Source organism: Labeo rohita, chromosome 12 (genome assembly GCF_022985175.1).
Source record: "Labeo rohita strain BAU-BD-2019 chromosome 12, IGBB_LRoh.1.0, whole genome shotgun sequence".
NCBI lineage: Eukaryota > Metazoa > Chordata > Actinopteri > Cypriniformes > Cyprinidae > Labeo > Labeo rohita.
Genome location: NC_066880.1, coordinates 21,769,409 through 21,797,063, shown reverse-complemented (window position 1 = coordinate 21,797,063; position 27,655 = coordinate 21,769,409). Strand labels below are relative to the sequence as shown.

General features: G+C 36.4%; 1 protein-coding gene across 1 annotated transcript; it reads left to right on the top strand.

Annotated features, from left to right (window-relative positions):
- The first annotated feature begins 352 nt into the window (after window positions 1–352).
- drosha (drosha ribonuclease III) lies at window positions 353–24,147 on the top strand. The gene is made up of 31 exons (XM_051124625.1): window positions 353–510; window positions 1,402–2,138; window positions 2,409–2,715; window positions 3,040–3,181; window positions 4,802–4,962; window positions 5,341–5,421; window positions 6,189–6,275; window positions 6,387–6,473; window positions 6,977–7,048; window positions 7,512–7,593; window positions 7,675–7,746; window positions 9,055–9,224; window positions 9,411–9,535; window positions 10,732–10,831; window positions 11,001–11,108; window positions 11,908–12,015; window positions 13,584–13,722; window positions 13,829–13,889; window positions 14,053–14,112; window positions 14,292–14,391; window positions 14,764–14,866; window positions 17,421–17,491; window positions 18,070–18,114; window positions 18,941–19,098; window positions 19,608–19,713; window positions 19,989–20,130; window positions 21,348–21,430; window positions 21,906–22,009; window positions 22,298–22,390; window positions 23,577–23,623; window positions 23,806–24,147. Exons 2-31 carry the CDS (start codon window positions 1,402–1,404, stop codon window positions 23,919–23,921), a joined length of 3,867 nt encoding a protein of 1,288 aa, XP_050980582.1. The 5' UTR covers window positions 353–510; the 3' UTR covers window positions 23,922–24,147.
- The last annotated feature ends 3,508 nt before the right edge of the window (window positions 24,148–27,655 follow it).

The window sequence follows — 27,655 nt, the reverse complement described above, 5'->3', positions numbered from 1 at the left end:
AAACAAATGTGAGTAAGTGAGCTGATTCTCTTTCAAACATCTCAAAATCTAAGAACATGGTTATCATGTTTTATTATGTCAGCTCTAGGACTGCTGTCATAAAAGGAATATAGTTCAACCAAAAATGAGAAAGCATGATGAATTTGTTTTATTACAAACATGTCTGATGTACACATAGAAAAAACTGTTGACAAAGTAAACATTTACTAGAATCAAGTAAATCAAGCGTTGTCCTTTTGCGTGGCCTCTCTGCACTCCAGCTCAGTTGGTGGCAGTGATGCACCAAAACGACAAGATGAAGGGTATTTCAGCGAGGTATCATTTCTCGCGTTCTCATTGGGTACATGTCATACAGCATTCGTCTGATTGGCTGCAGCACACATCGCGTCGTGAACGAGCTAAAGCACTGCATCATAAACTGAGCATTTTATCGCTGTAAAGATAAAATACCATAAATAGCATTACTGGTTTATTTCTTCAGTTTCTAAGCGTTAGCGAAGGCTTCTAAAGGTGAGTTGTATTCTTCTGGAAAAAAAAAATTTGATTTCATAGTTAAATTCTTGTTCTGTCTGATGCTGAAAATGATGTGCTATAGATACACTTTAGAGTGAATTAGTGAATTAATTTTTAGTGTTAAAACGCTAGGAGAACATACCTTCTAAGATGCATTTGGGTGGGACAATGCATTGATCTTTCAAATCAGGTTTTGAGAGGACTACAAGATTTGACTCCGCCAAAGACCTGTAACGTTATAACGGAGCAGGCTTGCAAGGCCAGTGGTTTAGATATGCCATGTTAATTTTTTTTTTACCGGCTGCACCTCAGAATGATCTTGTTTTATGTTAATCACTGCTTCCAAGACATTAGAAACGCCGCTGTCTTTTGACCTCATATTTAGAAACTGCTACTATGTCTAAAAGAAATTTTATTATTGTCCTCTCATATTTAGAAACTGCTACTGTGTCCAATGGAATGTTATTGTGTTTCGATGTAACGTTATTCATAAAGGAATAAAATAATTTGTCTTCTGTGGAGCTCAAAAGAAAATATTTTGAAGAATGTGTAGGTTAACACTGACCACTGTATAGACAAACTGAGATATTTCTCAACATATTTTTTTATACCTTCCACTGGGGGAAAAACTAACTGCAGGCTAAAATGTAGAGTTATATGTAACAAATATAAAGAAGACATATATATTGAAGACAAGTAAACAGACAGCAAAATAAAACAAAGTAAATAATACAATTCAGATGTGTTTCCTCCAGTTCTAACTGACAGAAAGTGTTTCAGTCGCATTGGTGTCTTTATATGACTGGCCACAGGTCACATGTGATCCAAGTTGAACAACATTCTTCTGGCTATATCCACATCTTTCTCACATCCGTGTCTTTTTTACAGATGTCTTTCCACGCTGGCCGTGGATGCCCGAGGGGAAGACCACCTGCTCCGGGCCCAATGTACCGGCCCGCTCCCCCACGGTATCACTACGACCCTCCAGCCGCTCCAGGTCCCATATACAACCCTCAAGGCAGCAGTGGCTACATGCCACCTCATCCTGACTTCATGCCATTCCATTTCCCTCCACCACCACAGGGCTCTAACACTCTGCCCCAATGCCCCGTACGCCCACCAGTCTTCCCAGAGCCTCCCCCTTTTCCTCCACCTGCTCCTCACAACTCAGACAGCTCTGCTTCAGTTCCAGTTCAGAGCCCTTACCCCTACATGATGCCCACTGTCACCCCTCCACCCCTTCCACCTGTGCCGCCCTCAGTGCCACCTTCCATGCCCTACCCGCCATCATATCCCATGAGCTACCCTCCACAGCCACAGCTCCCTCCTCCACCGAGCTTCAACCCAGCTTACGTGCAGCCTGGAGGTTCCTTCAAATCTGAACGCTCCCGCCCACCTCCGCAGTACAAGACAGAATCCTGTTCTCGTTCACCTGAAAGACTTCGTCACCATGATGACCACCGGCACCGGGGCCACAGCTACGGAGGATATGGAGGCCGGCATAATCGAGAGTTTGGAGGAGAGAAACGGGATAGAGGGTGCAGTTCAGAGCGCAGGCGGTCAGACAGCCCGCGGTGTAAATCGGACTATGACAGAGGCCGAGTGCCGTCGAGACACCGCAGCAGGTAACAGACTTTACTGTTTATATTCTGCATTTTCTGTTTAGACTTCTGGGACCAGCTTATCATAAGCCACTGTAACACTTCCAAAGTGTCTTATGACAGCATTATAATTCAGAAAGGTATTTAATGCTGCCGCAAAGTGGTATAAATGCTTTTTTTTCCTACCCAAAAATGTTTTTGAGTTGACAACTTTTAAACACTTATGTCAATAAGTACTATTTCTGGGTTGCCTGTTGCTATGTTATTTTTACCCCCGTAATATTGCCTCCCCAGAGAGCGCTATAGACATAGAGATGAGCCAGGTTCGCCCCCCTCAGACAGACACAGGAAACACACTCGCAACCGCTCAGGCAGTCGAGAGAGAAAGCGTCGGCGTGTGGAGGAGGAGAAAGAGAGGAGAATGGACAGCGCCTCAAGCAGTCGAGAGAGATCTGCGAGCTACAGCAGGAGTAGAGATTCAGAGGAGCCGTCCACGGACCGCCACGAAGAGGAGAAAGGAGAGGAAGAGTTACTTAAACCTGCCTGGATCCGCTGTACACATGCTGAGAACTACTACTCAAATGATCCCATGGACCAAGTGGTAATCAACAGTAATCAACAAAACACAAACTGCGGACAAACAGTCCTGATCCAAATTCACTCCAGTGGTTGAGTCAAAAATTGACATGTTGGCCTGCTTAAACAAACAGATCATTGTTTTGAAAGTGTAACAAACTTTAAAAGTGAAAATAACAATAATGTATGAGTGGCTAGAAATTAAAGAGACATTTTTACAAATTTACCACAAAATTACACCTTTGAAATGAATGCACTGTAAAGAGTTTTGTACTAAATATTGTGATGGCATCATGACCAAAATGTGTCAGATACTCAGTTTCTAATTTTTTTTTTTATTAATCTGTAGGGTGACTCTACAGTCGTGGGTACTAGTAAGTTGAGAGATCTGTATGAGCGCTTTGAGGAAGAGCTTGGTCGGAGACAGGAGCGGGCCAAATCCAGCAGGCCTAAATGGGAACCACCCAAGACCAAACTGGATGAGGATCAGGGTATTGTTTATCTTACTATTTAAAATATGTAATGTATATTCTATACTATAATATTCTATCAAATTTGCCAGCATTATGAACATGACAGTACATTCTGCAGTGAAGTCATTAAACTGCATTTGTATCTTTATATCTTTGCAATGACAAAATGACAATGACTTGTGTTTCAGTAGACCAGAATGTAGGGCTGCCCTCGACTAAAGATTGTCATTTTAAGCATTAGTCAACTATTAGTTGCACATTTATAAATAAACCATATAAATCATAATAATGAGCCTTTAATTGCCTACATAACCTAATAAGCATTTAAGCACATGCAAAAAAAGCTTATAAGAAGTAATAATTAGGAATGTGTCAGGGATAAACAGCAGGGAGACTGCATTAACGTTTTAATAAGTTATTGAAAAAATAGTGTTTTCGGCTTAAGAGATGAAATTGGCGGAGATGCGCCTGTATGTATGTTTCATACAGATTGCATAATCTAAGAATATTTGTTTTCTGTTTGAATTGGTTCATTTAAAAGTAGACATTTCGCTCTCTGTAGATACATTTTTCATGTCTGTAAGGCAAGTATACACAGAACTTAGAAGTTTCTCGCTCAAGTTCACAGAGACCTGTTTGCTTTCATTATTTTACAAAAGCGCAATGTTTCGTTTACAGAGTTGAAAGATGTATTACTTTTAGTTGTATGACCAAAAATGGAGTATTTTAAGAGCAAGTGACTGCACCGGCACCTCCATCTGTCATGCAGTGTGCATGCTGCTGTTCAGCCTCCACACTCTGCACAGAATAGCGCACATTTTTCAAGTTTAACATTAGACTAACATTAGATTGAGCGGCCATGTGTAGTTTGCTGCTACATATATGTATTTCAGATGAAAAGCCATATTTGAGATCGATGAATGATAGGCTAGCATTTGGATGTCCTGTCTGATGTACTGTATTACCACATAGACCAGCTGTTAATGATCTGTCCGTTACTGACTGTGTGAATTTTTTTTTTTTTTTTTTTTTTTTTTTCCTGCGACGTAATAAAATTTTGGTCGACCAAACCTCTTCTCGTCGACTAATGCTTAGTTGACTAATGACTGTTAGTCCAAATGCAATAGTTTCCATTCCAGATATTTGTTGTATAATTCATATTTCATTTTTGTTCAAACTATATTTAAAATAAAGCTAAAACAGCAACACCAAAACGTTTTGCTCAAATGTACACTTAGAGCACCTCTTGGCCAGACAGGTAAGAGGACTAGAACAAACTGTTTCATGTTTATGTATATTAATGAAAATGAAATAAATAATTTTTCTTCATTTACATGAAGCAGTAAAGCAATAAAAAAAATCACTACGTCGAGTCTGGAATGTCTTGCAATTACAAGGGAGTTGCAGTATTCTAAATGCATGTATACTGTTTCTCCAACAGTATTTTAGACCTACAGTAAGTGATGGGTGGAGGTAAAGAAGTGAAGGGGTAAACATAAAACAATCAGTTTCGTGTGTATGTCCAGAGTGTTCCTTTGATTGATTTAGTTTTAATTTCAGAGCACAATATTAAGCAAATACACAAATAGTTTTAGCTATATTACTCAGCCCTTGATGAATTTCTTGTGTGTTATGCAGATGAGAGCTCCAGCGAATCTGAATGTGATTCCGACGGAGGCGGTAGCAGTTGCTCCAGCAGTTCTGACTCTGAGGTGTTTGATGTCATTGCTGAGATCAAGAGGAAGAAAGCTCATCCTGACCGCCTCCATGAGGAGCTGTGGTACAATGACCCCGGACAGGTGTGCTTCACCTTCACTGCAGCCACTTTACTGAGAAATAATTTTTTGCACAATAAGCCATTTTAAGATAGTGATGCATCAAATAAAAATAACCAAACCAGATAATTTTGAACCCAATAGGCTGAAAAATCAAATCCAGAGATGCTAATTTAAAATTTTGGATAACTAAACAAAGTATATTATTATCAGTTTTTTTTTAACCAGTCTTCTTACATTGCTTACATTACATTACAACACAACCTCAGTACTTGATGGGGACAATATTATTAAAATGCCTCTGTTAGTAAAGGGATAGTTCAACCAAAAGTGAATATTCATAAGTATATTTGTATGGGTTACAGTTATTCATCTTCCTTTGTTCTTGTGTTTAAAACTCAGATGAATGACGGGCCATTATGCAAGTGCAGTGCTAAAGCCAGGCGAACTGGAATCCGACACAGTATTTATCCGGGTGAACAGGTATATATGCGTTGATTTAATTACTTCATCTGTTTTAAAGCCATATTCAGATGTTTATACACTTAAATGCAAACATTTACAATTTTAAAGTATCTGAAGTTTGAAATTGATAACACATCTGGTAGAAAAAGATGTATTCCGTAATCTCAAAAGCACAAACACCTCAGGACAGGAGCTTTGGATGCATGTTGATTTTGAAAAAGCAGGAATATTCACACAGGACACAAGATTTGGAGTAATGGAAGTAAATTTGGGAATCTCAGCATTTAAGATTAACTCCATTTAAATGGACAACAGATGCTGAAAACGTGCCAAGACGTTCATCATTAGTGGTCTGAAAGAAAACAGGGCAGAAAAATCCATCCCACACAAAGAAATTTAGACCAAGAAAACAGTCAATGCCAAAGTTGAACTCTTTTCACCGGTGGACATGCTAATAGAGTTTATTGCAAATCAAAGCACTGATTTTATGTCCAAGCAAATCTGGCGAGCCTACTTTAAGTTAGACGTGCTTTTTTACTATAATTGTTTGTGTGTAATTTTTTTGTGTAAATTGTACTGATCAGCATAATAGCAATACCAGCGTTATTATAATTGTGGATTCCTAGGCGTTCATTTTTATTCTGAAAATAAAATGTCATGTTTATGCTTTTGTTTAAAAGTTATTTTAACCCAGCATTTTCATCACAGTGATTATGAATGCTAGAAATGTCAGTAATTTGTCTGGGTTGTCAAACTGATTGGAGCTTTTTTCTTTTCTCTTACAGCCAGTGAAATCTTGTCGGCCGATGAGTAACAATGCCGGCAAACTGTTCCACTACAGAATAACTGTGTCCCCACCCACCAACTTCCTAGTAGGTTTCTGTGCTGTTTTAATCCAACTATTCTTCTGATTATTATTTTTTTTCAGTTCTTATATTGTTTCTGCCAGTGGATATAGTTGTTGCTCTTTCTCTCTCTTTTAGACAGATAGACCTACGGTTATTGAATATGACGACCACGAGTACCTGTTTGAGGGCTTTTCCTGCTTCTCTCACACACCACTTACTAATGTAAGCTTGTGACTTTTGCGTGGTTGCAGTCAAACCTAGTATCTAGATTATTACATGTTCCCTAGTTTTTGTTACTAAACAACAATTGAAAGAAAAATCAGTATTTAAATAATCTAAACGTTTCTGTTTTAACTTGCACAAAAGAACAGCAGACAATCCATGGTGTAATTGTTTGAAAAATAAACCCCACTAATAGTAATTATATCAGCAGTACATAACCAGAAATTTATCTGCCTATAACAGTAGTTCAACAGCTAAATGAACAATTTAGACTTTTGGGCTCAGATTTACTAACACGGCGTTCCAGCGCAAACACTGTCAGGATTTACTAAAGATATACAGTGAAAAAGTATTTTTATGCATGCCACAGATATTGTTCATAGATCATTGCTTGTATATAAATTAACTCAAAAATGAATAAAATTAGTATGTGCCAGTGAGCGAAGATTAATTGAATTTAATTCACATTTATATCCCAGACTAACTGTTTTCCCCCTCTTTAGATCCCTTTGTGTCGGGTTATTCGCTTCAACATCGATTACACCATCCACTTTATAGAAGAGATGGCACCTGAGGTATGTGGCATCCCACATTATCAAATTTCACACGGGGCATCAGCATTAACGCTTCACAGAGGGCGTGTCTGAAGCTTTGTCTGCACCGAACGGGATTGGCTAGCATCTGCACTAGTATATTTGCATAAGGCGATCTGATTGGCTGACGCCTGCGTTGGTGCTTGAAAAGTAACGCCAGTGACGCGACGCAACAGACCCATAATTCAGTTCGGCATCGAGAAAGCGTTAATGCTGACGCCCTGTGTGAATGGGGCATAATAATTCTATGCACATATAATTAAAATTCTTCTAATGAGACAAACATGTTGACACTGACTTAAATATTAATGATTTTTTTTTTTTTTTTTTTAGTTTCCCTTTGTTTTTGATGTTTTTAGTGCTAATTCAGACATACTGGTTGTTTCTAGCACAAGTGAAGTGACCCACAAATGCTCAGCTTTTGTAATCTGTTGTGTTTGACCAGAACTACTGCGTTAAAGGCCTGGAGCTGTTTTCCTCATACCTCTTTAAAGACGTCTTGGAGTTGTACGATTGGAACCTCATAGGTAACGTGCACACACATATTCAACCCTACACAAGCGCACCATAAGTACATAAGCCATAGTAATAGTTGTGCTGTCACACAGGTCCTGATGAAAATGGCCACTCAGGTTGTCAGAGGTTTCATTTTATGCCACGGTTCGTTCGATTCCTCCCAGGTGAGTTCATCATGGACTTCTGTCCATTTCATTGATGAACAAAAAATAAATATCTATATACAGTCATGGCCAAAAATATCGGCACCCTAGCAATTCTGTCAGAAGATGCAACACTTCTCTCAGAAAATTGTTGCAGTTGCAAATGTTTCGGTACTCAATTGTTTATTTTTTTGTTTGCATTGGAATAACACAAAAAAACTGAGAATAAAAGTCAAATCTTATACAATTCCACACAGAGCCCAAAAAATGCACTGGACAAAGTTATTGAGACTCTTGACTTAATATTTGGTTGCACCCCCTTTGGAAAAAATAACTGAAATCAGTCGCTTCCTGTAACCATGACTGAGGTTTTTACACCTCTCTACTGGAATTTTGGACCACTCCTCTGTTCCAGGTCATTCAGATTTGAAGGATGCCTTCTCCCAACTGCTGTTTTGAGATCTCTCCACAGGTGTTCGATGAGATTCGGATCTGGACTCATCGCTTGCCATTTCAGTCTTCGTGTCAGCAGTGGTGTCCTCCCATAGCGTCCCTTTTCATTCAGATGGCGACAGATAGTGCGAGCTGACACTCTTGTACCCTGTGTCTGCAGATCAACTTGAAATTGTTTGGAAGTTAATCAGGGTTCTTCATCCACCATTCGAACAATCCTTCATTGTAATTTTTCATTAATTTTGCTCTTCCGTCCACATCCAGAGAGTTTAGCTACAGTGTCATGGGCTGTAAACCTCTTGATGATATTGCGCACAGTGGACACAGGAACATTTAAGATCTCTGGAGATGGACTTGTAGCCTTGAGATTGTCCATGTTTTTCCAAAAAATTTTTCTCTCAGATCCACAGACAACTCTTTACACTTCTTTTCTCTATGCTCAGTGTGACACAAAGGTTGAGTCAACTTTTCTCTATTTAAACTGGTTGCAAGTGTGATTACTATATTGCCCACACCTGTTACTTGCCACAGGTGTGTCTAAATACAAACTACAGGAGCATTACATGCTTGAAAAGCAATTATTTCTTACAATTTTGACAAGGTGCCAATCATTTTGCCCAGTGCATTTTTGAGTTCTGTGTGAAATTTTATCAAGTTTGACTTTTCTTCTCTGTTTTTTTGTGTTGTTGCAGTGCAAACAAAAACAATAAGCACATGAATACCAAAACATTTGCAATTGGAACAATTTCCTGAGAGAAGTGTTGAAAAAATTGAACAGTATTTTATGTTGTGTGATTTATGTGATTAGTTTATTTATACAGTAGAGAAAATGCTTCACCAGTGTGATTGATGTTGTCGTGTCTGCTCATGTGTCAGATGGAGGAAAGGAAGTGCTGTCCATGCACCAGGTGCTGCTGTATCTGCTGCGCAGCAGCACAGCTCTAGTTCCTGAAGAGGAGATCGCAAACATGCTACAGTGGGAGGAGCTGGAGTGGCAAAAATATGCTGAGGAGTGCAAAGGCATGATCGTCACCAATCCTGGCATGGTAAAACACATTTACACAAAAACAATGGCATGATGTCAGGTGAAAAGACTGAGTTTCTGCACTGACATCAGCAGCCAAAAGCTTTTGCATGATTGTGCATCCACAGTAATATAAGGTCACTGTCATGTCATCAAAACACGGTTGTCCTTTAACTGTGTCCTTGTGTATGTGCCTGTATTCACACAGAAACCCAGCTCTGTGAGGATTGACCAGTTAGATCGTGAGCAGTTCAACTCCAGTGTCATCACTTTTCCCATCATTGTGCATTTTGGTATCCGACCTGCCCAGCTTAGCTATGCTGGAGACCCACAGTAAGTCTGACTGAGCACTCACCACTTCTCTTTTTGCTTTTTAGCTGGGCTTCTAATGATTTATCTGATTTAAACCAATACTATGCTGAAGTTCCTAACAAAGTTACCAGCTAACTTAAGCCGGGCTCACACTATAGGATTTTAAAATCCTAACCGATTATGAAATCTGGTTGCAGCGCACACATAAGGAGAATCTTACCCTGGAATCTTAAACATGCGCACACTACAAGATTTGAAAATCATGGCGCAGCACACATTACAAGATATTATTAAGATTATCATAATGGAGGGAGCGTCTCACGTGATCTTACACAACAGATCGTCATTTCAGCAACTAATGTTTACATATGTTAGCTAGTGTGCTTAATGCAAAACTGAGATGATTTCACCCCAAACCTTCTCTTACTCCTTGCGGATGTGGTATGTTTTCAACATATTATACAGACAGTGTTACTACAAAAACTCAAGAAGCAGTTTTCTCCGTCTCCACTATCCAACGGACCATACAGCAGCTGTTTTATGGCCGCGCATTGGCTGTTGTGAAAGTGCTGATGCAATCATATAGCTGTCATCATCCCGATTTAAAATACCAAATAGCAAACATGTTTGATTATTAATCGGAGTGGCCCCGATTTGTGTGCGAGCAATCTAATGTTTGCATAGAAAATATGTGCTATTCAAGTGTCTGTGAGGAGGCGCTGGTGTGGTCACTTGCTCTTAAAATTACTAATTAATAAAATACTTTTTTGGTCATACAGATAAAAGAAATACATCTTTCTAATCTGTAAAGACTCTACATTTATTTGTGTGCAGTCAGAATAACAAAGAAACGTTGCGCTTTTGTAAAATAATTAAAGCGAACAGGATGCACTTTCTGCAGTCTTCTTGCTCTTTTTTTCCTGCTGTTTTTACATTCATAATTATCACATCTGCCGGTGCGCTGTGGCAAGCTTATGTTGCATGTGCTTGAGTACTTATTAGGCTATGTAGGCAAATAAAGACTCATTATTATGATTTATATAGTTTATTAATAAAAGTGTGACTAATAGTCGACTAATGCTTAAAATGAATGACTACTAGTCGACCAGAAAAATCTTTAGTCGAGGCTAAAAATACTAGCCTCTAAAAATACTAAAAATCTTTAGCCTAGTGTTAATAATATGATAAAAAAAGATGAAATACTGCTTTCATTGCAGGTATCAAAAGTTGTGGAAGAGTTACGTGAAATTGAGGCACTTGCTGGCCAACAGCCCGAAGGTTAAACAAATTGACAAACAAAAGTTGACGCAAAGAGAGGTAAGTGTCTGCACATGTGGTTTATGGACTTAGAAATAGTTAATGTGACAAAGACACCTTCAAATATTAAATATGGAGGGTAACATAAAGTTATTTTTCATTTAGGACAGTACATCATGATTTGAGAAAGTGTAGATTCATAATGTTGTCCAAAAACTGTGATTTACAGGAAGCTCTGCAGAAGATCAGGCAGAAGAATACGATGAGAAGGGAGGTCACAGTGGAGCTCAGCAGTCAGGGTTTCTGGAAGACTGGTATCCGCTCTGATGTTTGCCAGGTACACATACACACCAACACATTTGGCTTGGGTTTGAGCTTGGGTTTGCTGAAGTGTGGGGCTACAGCTGTTGAAATCAAACAAGATAAACATAAGATAAAAATGCACATTTGTATTTAAAACTGTACTTTTGAATTTAAAGTGTGTGGCAAACACTTGATTAGAACAGATGTAAATTAAAACACATTGCATTAATAAAGTATTCTGTTCTTTAATTTTTTTTTTTCCTGTGTATTGTTCTGTTGCAGCGTATTCTATTAATACAAATGTTCCATCACTTAAATCGTTATACTTGAGTTAATTGTGAATTAAGTAATATTTAATATTTGAGTAGTTATTTAGTACATGTTGTCTTGTAAATGCCTGACAACCCAATGAAGCACACATTTATAATGACTGGCTGCATTTACACTCATGGGTGTGCAGTTTCTGTTACCAAATGTTTGGCCATTTCATTACAGGTAATTTTTCTTTATTATGACTGTAAACCAATATCATCAAAAAAAATTAAACAATGGCAGGGAATGGTGTTAATTTCATGTCAAACATATAATGAAATCTACAAGCCTGTTTATAGATTGATTTAAGATGAAGAATTGTCAGAAGTGGCCAAGAAGAACTGATCTGGCCTTGCTACTGTTTATGCACCTACAGTATGCTGTGTGATATTTTTATTTTTTATTTTTTATTTTTTGTGATGGACCATGTAAAAACTTGAAAAACATGTGCATTTTAAAGGCCAATGAATCTTAGACAGGTTTTGTGGCAAACATTTAAGTCAGATGCCTTATTTTTCCAGCATGCCATGATGTTGCCGGTTCTTACTCACCACATCCGCTACCACCAGTGCCTGATGCATTTAGACAAGCTGATCGGTTACACATTCAAGGAACGATGCCTGCTGCAGGTAAGAGAAATAGTTAAAGACTTGTGTAGGGTTGTTTTCTCATTCTGTAAAATTGCAGCACAGATTACTGGGGCTACAGAGTAAGAATTTAGTACTTCAGGCTTTTCTTGCTCTGCCAGTATTTTCTCCACAAAAGAAAAAATAAAGAGTTTGGTTCCAAACCGTGATAAACACCATTTTTTACAAAATTTAGTTTCTGCCAAAATCACTATTGTATCTGGTCGGTATTGAAAAGGCAATTTTTAATTTTACGCAAAGTGCAATATCTACCGTGTTATTCTGTCATGTTTTTGCCCTATTTTTCCAAACCGCGACAAAATGTGGGGGGAATCAGTTTTTATAATAAATCTCTGATAATCTAAATCTGGATTTGAATTTTTAATGTTATTATAACCTAAATATGCTATGTAAAGATTTAAAACAGAAAATAGGGAATTTCATCTTGCCACTTTCTTGGTAAAGAAAACACATTTTTACCCAAATGAATCTATTTATTTGTAAATATATATGCATGTGTGTATGTGTATGTGTGTGTGTGTGTGTGTGTGTGTGTGTGTGTGTATATATATATATATATATTTTTTTTTTTTTTTTTTTTTTTTTTTTTTTAAAGAAAAGTTAACTACATTTTTTTTTTTTGTAGGAACAGCTAGAAATTAAAAACTAATGGCTATAATGTATAACTCCACAACAGTTATATATTTGTTTACTTAGATGTGTGGAGAAGTGCTCCACTGATCTCAACTTTATGGCCAATAGGCCAGATGGAAGCCTCTTAGTCAAGGCACATTAAAGCCCACTTGGAATTTACAAATAAGCACGTAAAGGACTGTCAGAAGAAAATTCTTGGAATTGAAGCCTTAAGTTTTTAATTTGCAATAACATCTTGAAATTAGCCCATGATTTACTCTCCAGCCATGCTAGGTGTATACTGAATGACATCCTTTTTTAAACAAATCCAATCAGAGCTATACTAAAAAAGTTATCCTGGCACTTCCTAGATTTAGAATAGCATGGACCGGTGTTTCTCTTTTTCATTCCAAAACAATTGCAATAAAGTGCATCCATCCATAATGAAAGTGCCTCACACTGCTCCGGGGGATGGATAAAGGCCTCCTGTAGCGAATCGATGCACTTTTGTAAGAAAAATATCCATATTTTAAACCGTAATAATCACTTTAACTTACGCCAACTGGTCGTACACTGAAGCCCTTCCAGGCGGCTGACTTAGGACGATGGCATTGCGCATGCACCAGTGAATCTCGCTCAAACCAACATTTGTCTGCTGGAAAATGTTGCACAAAATATTTAAATTAACACAGTTTTCAACAGAAAGTCTAAGAAAGGCGGTAAAAGTCTCTGATCTTACAGAACAATTCTCAGTTCTGCTTGTTGTTGGGTCATTAGTCCTGCATAGCTGCAAGTATGTGTTATGTGTTAGCATGTAGCTATAGTACTTAATGCTCATAAAAGACATTATACTATGTTCAGTTGTTAGTGATGTTTAGTTTGACGCCATGCATTACAGCTCTCACTTTCCTTTTCTTTGGCTTTTCTTTCTTGCCCAGTTGGCAATGACTCACCCTAGTCATCATCTTAATTTTGGGATGAATCCTGACCATGCTCGCAACTCTCTGTCGAACTGTGGCATACGCCAGCCCAAATATGGAGACCGGAAAGTGCATCATATGTACATGAGAAAAAAGGGTTAGCAAATCTCTCCTGACATGTTTTTAGAGCTTTTCTTGGAAAAAAAACAAAAAAAAACAAACAAAAAAAAGCTTTACTAACAATTTTGTCCCTTTTTCACTAGGGATTAACACCTTGATTAATATTATGTCAAGACTGGGCCAGGATGACCCGTCACCCTCCAGGTTAGTGCGTGTGTTTTATTATGTTATTTTATTTTAGTCAAGTCATTTGTTTCTTCCGATAAACATTTGGTAATCATAGATGATTTGTTTTTTTTACTATTTTTTCATTTAAAAAAGGCAGTAGAAATATAACTAAAGGCTGTGATCCCTGTCTTCTTAACAGAATCAATCATAATGAGCGCTTAGAGTTTCTTGGTGATGCAGTTGTTGAGTTCCTGACCAGGTGAGACTTCTTTCTTTTCAACAGTGCTGTAAATCTCTCACTACATAGGGCATGAGTTTAGCTTTTGAAAGTTTCCTTTTGATTTCAGATCTGTTGTTTCTATTTTTATAGCATAGAGTGAATCGCAGACTGTTGTTCTTGCCTATTGTAGTTGTATAATTATCTTTTTTTATTTTCAGCGTACATCTCTATTACCTGTTCCCAAACCTGGAGGAGGGAGGACTCGCCACATATCGCACAGCAATCGTTCAGAATCAGCATCTTGCTATGCTTGCTAAGGTGACTGTTTACTAGATGTTAGATATAATTAAAAATGTCTGCACACTGTAAATTATAGCTGCAAAAAACATTTATTTTATCCTTTGTAGTTTGAGTTTATCATTTGTATCTTTTTTTGTTCTGTACTCGAACCCAGCAAACATGCTACCCAAAAAGATGACAAAAATTGTCCACAATTTTTTTTTAAGTGAACTTAAACCTTTGCATAACACTTATTACTGTTTTGATTAATTGAAGTATGTTTGCACATCTTTTAGCATGTATACATGTTTTCATAGTTATGTGTTGGTGGATGTTATTAGGCATTGTGTTGTTGTTGATGTTGTTGTTGTTGTTGTTGTTTTAATCTTTATCATTGTTTTGCATCACCAGAAATTGGAGTTGGATCGGTTCATGTTATATGCCCACGGCCCTGACCTGTGCAGAGAGTCAGATCTCCGACATGCAATGGCAAACTGTTTTGAGGCCCTGATAGGTTAGTGCTTTATCATGTATGCTTGTCTGTCTGTGTTTAATACGCTTACTGAGGTCAAATTTTGCAAACATAGTTTCAGAAACTTAGTTTGTGTTTTGTAACTAGTGGTGTCAATCGATTAAACATTTTTTTAACTAATTAATCACACATTTAATAAGTGCGATTAATCATTAATCATAAAATTAATCTTCAAATTAATGTAAAAACAATAAAGAATGTATGTTTTTCATATTTGTTTAATGCCATGTTTTTTATGACTGAAAGCAAGTATCACTGACACCAACTGATGTCTCTATGAGCATTACTCTATAATTGAGCACTGTCACAATATTTAACATTTATTAGACTTTAAAAAGTAACTTTAAGTAAACTCAAAACGATCTTCACATAAAACCCATGATAATAAATGTCATATATATACCTGTACCCTTCAGCAAGAAAATAAAGCCTAATTTAATAAAGTTATCAAACTCTAAATTAAATAGAATAAAGCTTAAATTTACTGAAGTTATTTATTTTTCCTTTTTTTCATTTTGTTCTTTGATTAACAGACATCACAGCAGATGGTTATTAGGATATTTTGGCTGCTGTTACTTTGAAAGCTCCCACTGCTGAACTTGACACGGATCTGATACTGCTTTAAATGTGACTCATAAATAATAAATACTTACATACACAGTTTTAAGGCAGCTTTAATTGCCTTTTTTGTAACTTCTTGACCTAACTGATGACATAACCACGACATTGCATCCTCGTAGTTTAATTCGGTTTGAATATGATACAGCTCTTTAATATAGCCTCATTCGGCGTGCACCGGCATATTTGTGCATCTACTTGAAGAGCGCACGCTACGCTACGTGCACAGTATAACAGCTGACAGGACAGGAAGATTCGTTTTTACTGACATATGGCCTGACCACTCTCATCTGACCACAGTTACTACTACTGATGTTCTGCTGAAGCTCCGATCGTCACCGGTTGAGTTTCCGTGCTTGTTTGACTCATGCCTGGTGCTGAGGGGACGTTGAGAGTGCGCGGCTGAAACTTCTCCTGTTTGATATGCTCGTAAAGACGTTCCGGGTCTAAATAAAGTTCTTTAGCAGTTGTGAGTGGGATGGGGAAACCTAGCCCCGCCCCTGCGTTAATTGCGTTAAATAATTTAAATTGGAAAAAAATGAATCACCTGCGTTAACGCACTAATTTTGACACCACTAGTAAGAACAAATTTACAGAATGTTGTAAATACTGCTCTATATGCATGACAGCTTTAGACAGTGGTTCTCAACTCCTAGTGATCCAATGCTTTGCACATATTGTGCATCACTTAATCCAGGCATGCACTGTGATTTCAACAAATTTTTTTTGTTAAATACCAACTAAACATACAAGTAAATCACACGTGCTATGTGCTCACACGATGTGGTCCAATCGTCAAACTGTTTCTTGACTGCTATACGTGTGAAATAAACAGGTTGGACACCCCGAATCTGGGACTGTGTAGCCTCCATTGGCGTGGTTTGATTTCTGTTTTCACACAGATGCAGTGAGGGGAAAAATACTTTTTAGGGAGACTGGTTCGTAGTTCTGCTATAACTTAATTTATAATGGACTATATCATATTACATTTATTTTTTACATTATATTACGTTTTGTTTTGATGGTCCCTCTAGTCTATTGACAATAAGCAATTTTCCAACTACATGTCAAGTAACACTCCTTAGAGCAGTGGTTCCTAACCACGTTCCTGGAGGGCCCCCTACACTGCATGTTTTCCATGTCTCTTTAATCAAACACACGTGATTTAGATAATCGGCTCATTAGTAGAGACACCAAGACCTGTGTCAGACAAAGGAGATGCAAAATGTGCAGTGTTGGGGGGCCCTCCAGGAACGTGGTTGGGAACCACTGCCTTAGAGTATTAGTAGACTTAGGTTAAGGTTAGGCTAGGTAGCAGGTACACGTACTTGCAAAGTTACTTATAATCAGTTTGTCTTTTGGGGAACCATCAAAATACAGTGTTAGCATATATTTAGAATACTACTAATAATAATTACTGCTAGCTGACATGCAGTACCATCAAAATGATCAAACTGCTAATACAAATGTGTCAATATTACACATTCATCTGATCTGATACCTGATCTTATGGCTCTTTGAGAAATATTATTAATATAATTAATTACTTATAAGTGGTCTTTGCATGCTTTAAGTAAAGTGACGTGTAATATGGCAAGATATGAGACTTATAATACGTTATAACTATGAGGAGGTAATCATACTCTTAATAGCTATAACCACAAATACGTAAAAATTATAATACATTTAAACTGTTCTTATGAATTCTCATGAGATGATACCACATAATGTAAGGCTTTTTATAATGCATTATGCATTCATTATAATGCCTTAAGAATACCCTTATAATGTATTATAAATACTGGCTTCATAGAAAGTGTTACTCAATAATACAGTGTCTTTGGTTAATAAATGCATAATTTCTCATTTAAAAAGAAACGTATAGTCATCCCTTTTTTTTTTTTTTTTTTTTTTGTAGGGGCCGTTTACCTTGAAGGTGGTTTAGAGGAAGCCAAACATCTCTTTGGGAGACTGCTGTTCAACAGTGAGGTGAGTTTTGTGTGTTTGTAGGGATAAACAAATTTTAGATTTAGATTTATTATAGTGAGCCTTTTAGTCTATAAATACAAGATAAAGAGGTGTTGTGTTGCAATTTCTGTATTTTGTCTTCCTCCCAGACTTCTACCAAATATAGTTTATAAAGTGTTAAAATACTTTCATAAGAAGTAAAAAGAATCATGTTCAATCATTATTTTGTCCCTGGTACTGCTGTCATTTACCATGACTTCAAACATTTTTTTTTTTTTGGTAGAGCTTCTTTTTGTTTATGAAGGAAATGTGACAGTAAAAAGACAGCGTAAAGAGCACAAATATTGTTTATTATGATCTGAGAGTGGCTCTGCTGCTGTCATTATTTAGTAAGTTAATTGACTGTAGCCTGAAACTGAAAAAAAACATCATAATAAAAAACAACAAAACTACCAAAAAAAAATTATAGATCAAACATTTCATAGATGAAATAAGATGTTTCTTTTCTAAACTCTCTAAATAGTACATCAAATACTTCTTATTCTTCTCAAATGGACTGTGTCATGTTGTATTCAATTTGTTTCCTCTTTGTTTTTCAGGAGCTGAGGGATGTTTGGCTCAACTATCCACCTCATCCTTTACAGGTGTGAGCAGAATTGATTTTCAATGTTTAAATGTCATGCACAAGTTTTTTTTTTTTTTTTTTTTTTTCTTAAATATGCGTTGGTGGAATTGTGCAGGGCAATGCAAAGAGACCAGAGTTTACCAGAAATGTTAATTCTGTCATTTTACTCGCCTTTATGTTGTTCCACACAGATACAACTTTTGTTCATTCTTTGGAAAACAAATGAAGATATTTTAGTATTTTCATCATTTTTGTCCATACACTGAAAATCCACACATATTCAAATATTCAAATAAAACAAAAACACAAAACAAAAAATGTATAAGCTTTGAACATGAGAACCAATATGTTCTTCAGCGCGTCAAGCATGTCTGAGCTTCTGTTTACCATATTTGATGTGCTTTTTGCATATTATTTGCTATAGTATGCACTTAAATGAATGTTTATATGTGAATAAAAGCCTAACTTACATTTATTCATCATATAAAGTGATCGTGTCTCTTAGAAGACTTGAATTTAAAAAGAAGTCTTGGTGCACTTTTTAGGTCTGGAAATGTTGATTGCCTAGACTTTCAATGGATGGGCAAAAATAATGAGAGAATATTTTCTTATGTGTAAGGAAGATAAAAAAAAGTCTCATGGGTTTGGAACAACATGAGGATAAGTAAATGATGGCACTCTTTTTGGGTGAACCGTCTTTTTATTATAAATTTTTATTATAAACTACTAATTTTTTTTTCTTTTTTGGATTAAAGAAACTATCTGTAAGATTCATTGTAGTAATATAATAGTTGAGTTTATTTAATGCATAAAAGCAAATACTTAATGTTTTGCTGTATGTATAGGTACAGGAGCCACTGACAGACAGGCAGTTGATCGAGTCATCTCCAGTTCTGCAGAAACTCACTAATTTTGAGGATGCCATCGGAGTGCTGTTCACTCATGTACGTCTCCTTGCACGGGCCTTCACTCTGCGAACAGTAGGCTTCAACCACCTCACCCTGTAAGTGCTCTAGTGTGACTTTTTTTTTTGTATGGAACAGTTTATTGAACCGTAAGACAATATATTTTTTAAAAAATACTTTGTTGCGTATCATATTTGATACATCAGGCTGTTATGGCTCATATAATATGATACAAGAGAATATGGAGATAATGCTCAAAGTTATTTTTAAATCTGGGAATAAGAGAGTAACATGACGTCATTCTTAACAAAACATTTTTCTTGAGTTTATAAATCTTGATCCAGCTGGTTGTCATGGCCCAGATAGCATATGCAGCACACAGTACATAAAATTTAAACAGTCATTCCCTTATTTGCTGTCGGGTCCTACGTAACTGACAAATCTTTCAAAGCGGTGTCTGTGCTCCCTCACATGGTGAACCCACATGGTGGTCAGGCCCCACAGAGACAGAAGCTGTTTTTCCAAAGCCAGGAACTACACAACAGTAATCTTATCATTAGTTAACTATCGACTAGAGCTTTAATGCAGCTGCTGTATCTGTCTGCAGAGGCCACAACCAGAGGATGGAGTTCCTGGGAGATTCTATAATGCAGCTGGTGGCAACTGAATATCTGTTCATTCACTTCCCAGACCATCATGAAGGACATTTGACAGTGAGTATATCCCTCATTTGTTTTTCATTTCATTCCATTATTGGTTTCAGGTTTTATTTCTGTCTTTTCTTGAACTCACTATTATGCATGGTGTCCAGTACAGTAATTTTTAAAAGCCATTTTTAATGGTAACCTGTACCAACAGACTCTGTGGTTACTCCTACTCTATAGTGCAAAAAGTCATCATTAGCCATTTCAGTCGCTATGTTCCCTCTCCTCTGGTCAGTCAGCCTGTATAAAACCCAGAAGTATAAAGTATGTTTGTCTGGTTGTAGTTACTGCGCAGCTCATTAGTGAATAACCGGACACAAGCGAAGGTTGCAGAGGAATTGGGCATGCAGGAATATGCCATCACCAACGACAAGACCAAACGGCCTGTTGCCTTGAGAACCAAGACTTTAGCCGATCTACTGGAGTGTAAGTGTGACATGATACTGCAGATTATTGCAAGAGATCTTTAACTTCTTAAAAAAAACACTTTTTCTCATTATAACAAGCTAAATAAAAACAACACATTCTATAAGATTTCTGGGATTTGTAATTTCTTATATAAATGATTATGTGCAGCACTTTTGATCTGGAGGATCAGTTTTCCTAATATGCCTAGTAATTTTATATCCATCTGTTCTGAAGTTCTTAAAGGAGAAGTCCACTTCCAGAGCAACAGTTCACATATAATGTACTCACCCCCTTGTCATCCAAGATGTTCATGTTTTTCTTTCTTCAGAAGAAATTGTGTTTTTTGAGGAAAACATTTCAGGATTTTTCTCCATATAATGTACTGATATGGTGCCCCGAGTTTGAACTTCCAAAATGCAGTTTAAATGCGGCTTCAAACAATCCCAAAAGCGGTTGTAAACGATCCCAGCCGAGGAAGAAGGGTCTTATCTAGCAAAATGATCGGTTACTTTCATTTAAAAAATGGCATTTAAATACTTTTTAATCTCAAACGCTCATCTTGTCTCGCTCTCCCTGAACTCTGTATTCTGGCTCAAGACAATTAGGGTATATCGAAAAACTCCAAATGTATTTTCTCCCTCAACTTCAAAAATCTTTTCAAAATCATCCTACATCGCTGCAGAAGTACCAACCCAGTCTTTCCAAAGTGAACATACAAAGAAGATCAAACACCCTCAACAAAAAAGGTAAAACAGGGATATAGGACGATTTTGAAGTTGAGGGAGAAAATACGATCAGATTTTTCCGACATAACCTAACTGACATAAACTGGAAAAAAACAGAGGTTGGGACAAGACAAGGCGAGCATTTGACATTTAAAAAGTATATAAATTGTATTGTTTTTATAAAAATAACCTATCGTTTCACTAGATAAGACGCTTCTTCCTCGGCTGGGATCATTTACAACTGCATTTGGGATTGTTTGAAGCCACATTTAAACTGCATTTTGGAAGTTCAAACTCGGAGCACCATATCAGTGCATTACATGGAGAAAAATCCTGAAATGTTTTCCTCAAAAAACATAATTTCTTTACGACTGAAACGAAAAACATGAACATCTTGGATGACAAGGGGGTGAGTACATTATCTGTAAATTGTTGCTCTGGAAGTGGACTTTTCCTTTAATGCATATTGTCTGTATTGCTATTAAATTTTCAATATTTTCTTCTTCCCAGCATTCATTGCAGCTCTTTACATTGATAAAGACCTGGAGTTTGTGCACACATTTATGAATGTTTGCTTCTTCCCACGACTCAAGGTATGGCAAACTTAATTAGAGATTAGCTTATTTTTTTAAAATCCATATTTATACACCTGCACTTCATCAGTCATTATAAGTCAGGATTTTTAAACAACTCAGAGGCATGTAATGAAAAACTGACATTCACTGAAAAGAATAAGGTGCCATTTACACTGGGCATAGTCTTGTATTCTGACAGGGCTGTTTTTTTTAAACAGCTGTCTACATATGCAATAGACATTTATTTTTTTTTTTTATTTCATGTTGTGTAGTGAGTGCAGAGAGTACAAACAATTTCAAACATGACATGAAACCCCTGCTGCTTCCTTTACATTTTGAATGACCCCTTAATTAAAAGAATATGATTATATAAATATGGTTGCAGTCTTTTGTAGCAAAACAAATTTTTTGATGTTTTGTGTTTGTATATAAAATGTGTAACTTTTCATTGTACTGCTGTTTGATTGGTTCAATTATTTATTTATTTTTTCAGGAGTTTATCTTGAATCAGGACTGGAATGATCCAAAATCACAGCTGCAGCAATGTTGTTTAACCCTGCGGACAGAGGGCAAAGAGCCAGACATTCCTCTATACAAGTAAGAAGCTTCTGTCCATTACCATCCTTTAATTTATGTCTTCATCTCTTCATTCTCCTTCGATTAATAGGTAGAGATAAAGATAAAGAGATAAATTTAATAAAAAGAAAAAACAATTTAGCCGTAGTCACGTCTTATTTCTCTGGATCTTCTTTGAGAATTTTTGTTATAAGGCCACCGGTCAGTTTCAGGTCTTATAATGGTGTAATATAGCCACAGATTAATTGAATTGTTTCAGTTTGGTTTGTTCTCATTTATCTAAACTTTGATGCTTATCTTCTTTTACAGAACACTTCAGACAGTTGGACCCTCTCATGCCAGGACCTACACAGTGGCAGTGTATTTTAAGGGCGAACGGATTGGCTGTGGAAAAGGACCAAGGTATTAATATACCTAGATATTTACCCTCATTACCACATTCCTGCATATCATACTAGTCCTGTGTCAAAAATGGCTTTTGTATGTCACTCTCTCAGACCTTGGTATGTCCAGTGCTAGCTTTATGCCACTAAAAGCTCTCGTTTTCTGTCTTGTGACATTTCTAGCATTTGCTCGTTTCCTATTTCTGTTGTGTTGCTCTGTGTAACAGGCATACGGACAGCACTTCCTACAGTCTTATGTCTTACATCTTGGCTTTTGATTTCAGAGTAATTTTGTAATCACTTGTATGTTAGTTATCTGCCAACTCATGCAACTTAAATTTCATGACGTGGTTAGAATAGTTGTCAGTAGCTTAATAAAGTTAACTAATAGAAATGGAACAAAGGGAATGAAAGCTAAATTGTTTATTACGGTTGGTTTTTGCATGGATGACACACAGAGGCATATATGTGACCCTGGTCCACAAAGCAATAGCCAAAAATACATTGTATGGGTCAAATTTTTTTATTTTTTTATTTTTTGCACCCTCAGATTCCAAATTTTCGAATAGCTGTATTTTAGCCAAATGCTGTCAAATCCTAACAAATCATACATCAATGGAACGCTTATTTATTTGGCTTTAAATTTAAAAAATGTCAAAAAGGGGTCAAAGGGTTAAAAATATTGACCTTTATGACTTGTTTTGTGGTCCACTAGTATAATATGCAATGTTGCTTCCCTGAAACATTTGTTTAATTTCTTTTGTGAGAGACCCGCAAAAAATATTGTAAAAAAATACAAAATATTTTAAAGTATTATATAAAATATTGCCTGAAATTTAAGTGACTCATTATTAACTAATTGTTATTTGCACTTTGCTGGTGTGATATCAACCTAAAAATGAATGTGTTATAGAGGTTTCACCTGTATGAAACCTCTATAAAAACCTTGTTTATATTTGTCATAAATCCCAAATGAATTTGTGCAATGTTCCCCTTTTTTTCTTTTTTCCCCCCATGTTAACATGTTAAGTTTATGTGTTTAGGTGTGTTAATACGTTGAAAAATGTTTGGCTTGAGTTTTAATTTTGAACATGAGCCCTGCTGTAGGTTCAATGGGTCATACATACTGGATTTAATTCCTTCATGAGAATGATAGCCATTATTTGAGTTGCTTAACATTTTTACTTTTCATTTTATCCCGACAGTATTCAGCAAGCTGAGATGGGAGCAGCCATGGATGCACTGGAGAAATGTAAGTGACTTGTGGCATTTTTCACAAAAAAACTGAATATGGTTTCAGAAGAAACATTTTCACACCTTATGTGAATAGGTTGTTACTATGGAGTCTTTTGGTTTGTTAAAGCATCTTTTACAGTACTAAGGGTTATGAAAGTCTTGCTTTTCTATTTTACATGTTCATTTCCTCTTCTGTAGATAATTTTCCTCAGATGGCTCATCAGAAACGCTTCATTGAAAGGAAGTACCGACAAGAACTGAAGGAGATGAGAAGAGAGCGAGAGCGACAGGAGAGAGACAGTGATGAAGGGTAGAAAAGCAGAAAGTGAAGGACGAAAGCAGGATGTTACATGAAGCGAGTCGCACAACATCAGGCTTAGAAACGCAAGAATATTTTTGTTGTTGTTTTGTATGTAAATCTGTGTATAAATCTGTGTTTGTTAATCCAGTTCATACCATTGGAATGTTTTAAAAAGAGAAAAGTTTTGTGTGAAATAAATCAAACCATTAAAATTCATAACATGAAGCATAACATGATTGTGAAAAATGACTGTTACATACTAGGGATTATGGCTGCAATGATTCATCAATTCTATTTGTTACTCGATTAAAAAAAAAAAAATCCTCCATTGCATTTTGCCCACGTCGAGTAATCAACAAAATACCGGAATTGGCGTATTCCACATTTAAAAATTATAATAATGCATAATGCTATTTAGAATTCACAAACGCTACGTTTCAATTTAATAAATATATGCGATGCAGGTTTAATATATGCGCTTTAATTATTTGCATGCCTCTAGGTTACGTATGTGCGTCTCAAACTCCATCTCTGCATATTGTTCTGAGTTTGGATCATCTGGGAACGCAACGTGCGCTATTTCATCAGATTTGTAAGGTTAGTAATTTAATAGCTTACGCAAACAGGAGAATATACCAATATCTTTCTTGCTAAGGGTTCTTCGCGATTTCAAAATAAAAGTTCAAAGACTCTCTCTAAGTTTACACGTTTTGATGTCCACATATTCAAGAAATTACAGTCCTGTCATAAAGAAATGGCCAAATATTAAGGATTAAGTGGACATTTAAATTCAATGTTGTTTAGTCAATATTAAACACAGATTAGTAAAGTGTAAAAACAATCGTCAGGCCTTTGGCGCTTTCTGCAGGCATTTGATATAATGGGTAATGTACAGTGAAGTATGCGGAGGCCAGAAAGTTGCTCTTCTTTAGTTAGAATCAGGTATGTGTTCTTCTGTTATCAGCTTTAGGACAGTCAGAGACTGTAATTTATCATGTCATGAAATCTCTGATATTTTTAACTGTCGCTATCAGTAGTATATATTCATCATTCAAAAGGAGAAACCAAAACAAGGATATACGAGATGTACGCAGATATACTAAACGCAAACAAAACAGTACTTGCTTACAAATATGCTGATAACTTTATTTATTTTAAGCGGCTCATGATGTTATTAAAATATTTGTGTTTTTTTTTAATGTTAGGATAAGATCACCTAACAGTCTTCTGTTTGTGCCGCCTTCATTTACTTACTCGTTTTCATAACTTTATAATATAACAATAATTTGTTACCCTGCTGCCTTAAAATTTTCAGTTCAGTCAGCTCAAATAAGTTTAGTCTTGAAAAGTTAAGATGTACTAAGTGACAATGTAGATATTTGAGGAGCTCCACTTCCAGAACAACAATTTACAAATAATTTACTCACCCCCCTTGTCATCCAAGTTGTCTTGTCATGTCTTTCTGTCTTCAGTCATTAAGAAATTATGTTTTTTGAAGAACGCATTTCAGGATTTTTCTCCATATAATGGTCTTCATTGGTGCCCTGTTTTTGAACTTCCAAAATGTAGTTTAAATGCAGCTTCAAAGGGCTCTAAACGATCCCAGCCGAGGAAGATGGGTCTTATCTTGCGATACAATCTGTCTTCTTTTTTCTTTTTTTTCCGAGAAATAAAAAATTGTATACTTTTTAAGCACAAAAGTTTGTGTAGCACAGGCTCTGGGATGCGCGTCCACAACACTACGAATCACGTCTAAGTTCATTGTCTGTGTACTTCGGATCAAAAAGGTAATGTTAGAGTATGGCGAAAAACTCCATCTCATTTTCTCCTACAACTTCAGAATCGTCCGACATCGTTGACACCTTTTTGTTTGTAAACAGCGTTTGACTTACTTGCACTTCCTTAGTCTTTGCATGTTCGCTTTGTAAACACTGGGTCTGTAGTTCCGGCTATGTTCCACGTGATCTTTCGACGTGATTCAATAGTGCATAGTGTCATGGACGCGCATCACAGACCCTGTGCTACACAAGCTTTCGTGCTTAAAAAGTAAACAAATTTTTATTTTCCGAGCAAAAAAGGCCAGATCGTTTTGCTAGAAAAGACCCTTCTTCCTCGGCTGGGATCGTTTAGAGCCCTTTGAAGCTGCATTTAAACTACATTTTGGAAGTTCAAAATCAGGGCACCAATGAAGTCCATTGTATGGAGAAAAATCCTGAAATGCTTTCCTCAAAAACCATAATTTCTTCACGACTGAAAACAGAAAGACATGAACATCTTGGATTATAAGGGGTGAGTAAATTTTTTGTAAATTGTTGTTGTGAAGGTGGAGTTCTCCTTTAACAAAAAATTTGTTTGTTAAACTTAAAAGCTGGGTAACTAACCCAGCTGCATTAAAATTTTAAGTTGAATCAACTCAAATATCTAAGTTGTCACTTAGTACAACTTCACATTTCAAGTTAACTAAACATTTTTTTGAGTTGACTGAACTTAATTTTAAGGCAGTAAACTAATTATTTTAAGTTGACTCAACAAATTGTTTTTAACGGTGTAATTCTCTTCTTGCACAGTATTGTTTCTCTTTGGGGACGTTATCAGGAACAATAGCATTAGTTTCCACCATTATGCAGATGGTACTCAACTTTATATTTCCCCCATTTTGACTTGCCAAGGTAGCAGAGTATATATCAAAGACTGGATGGCTACAAATTTCCTTCTCTCTTTTAACAAAACACATATTAGTTTTTTGATCAAAATTCTGAGACAACAATATAATTTGTCTTTGTACAGAATTACCCTTACGCTGTCTTCTACATTTATGAAGTTGGGTGTTATGTTTAATAGCAATCTGTGCTTTGCCAACCATATTTCTAGTGTTTGCAGAACAGCCTCATTCCATCTTGCTACACTAAGACACTTGCTGTCTCTGATGCTTAAAAAAACATATTAATGTGATCATCCTCAAGACTACATTACAATAATGTGGTACTGGATGTCCTGCTGGCTCAATAAATTAAGCTTCAGCTGGTTTAAAATGCAGTAAAGAAATATGATCGTATCAGCCTAATTTTATCATCTACTTCATTGGCTGTTAATCAGGTTTTGTTTTGTTTAATCAGTTTCAAAATTATGTTCACTACACAAAGCTATGTTACGAATCCATCATATTCACTATGGTCACAACATCGCAGCTTGTCCTATAGAATATCAAAATCCACATAAGGAGGTAGATCCTTCTCCTATTTGATTACTAAATTATGGAGTCAAAAGTTTGAGGTCAGTTCATATAGTAAGCTACATGTTTCATTTACAGCAAGCCCAGCTGTGCTACAGATAAGCCAACTATTCAGCTTTTATTCTTCTTTTGTCTTCCATATAGGGGAACTATGCTGATTTCAGTCAGAATGAGATTCCCAGTGAAATGGAAACCCATTCAAACTCCACAAGAGGGTGCAAAGAGCTTGGTTGTAGTGTTTCTCAACCCTCCCTGCCCCACAGTGTTTTGTCAAAAAATAATTGAGTAAATAATAATTTATATTATTTAGTATATTGTATAAATTATATTATTTATTTTTGTATATTATTAGCATTTATTAATATAATTTATATTAAAAAAACATTTTCCAAATAGAACAATAAAAATTATTTTACGACCAGATTTTTTGTGATTAAAAATAACCCAATCCATGTAAGTTAATACAGAAACATACAGTTTTTATCCACCTTATTTTTCAGTGCGGAAGTAAGTTG

Excerpts from the sequence above, each read along its gene's own strand:
- drosha (XM_051124625.1), top strand. The coding sequence starts at position 1,402 with ATGTCTTTCCACGCTGGCCGTGGATGCCCGAGGGGAAGACCACCTGCT. Across the intron at positions 9,225-9,410 it reads TCGTCACCAATCCTGGCATG|AAACCCAGCTCTGTGAGGAT; the intron begins GTAAAACACATT and ends GTATTCACACAG. Across the intron at positions 14,392-14,763 it reads ATCTTGCTATGCTTGCTAAG|AAATTGGAGTTGGATCGGTT; the intron begins GTGACTGTTTAC and ends TTGCATCACCAG.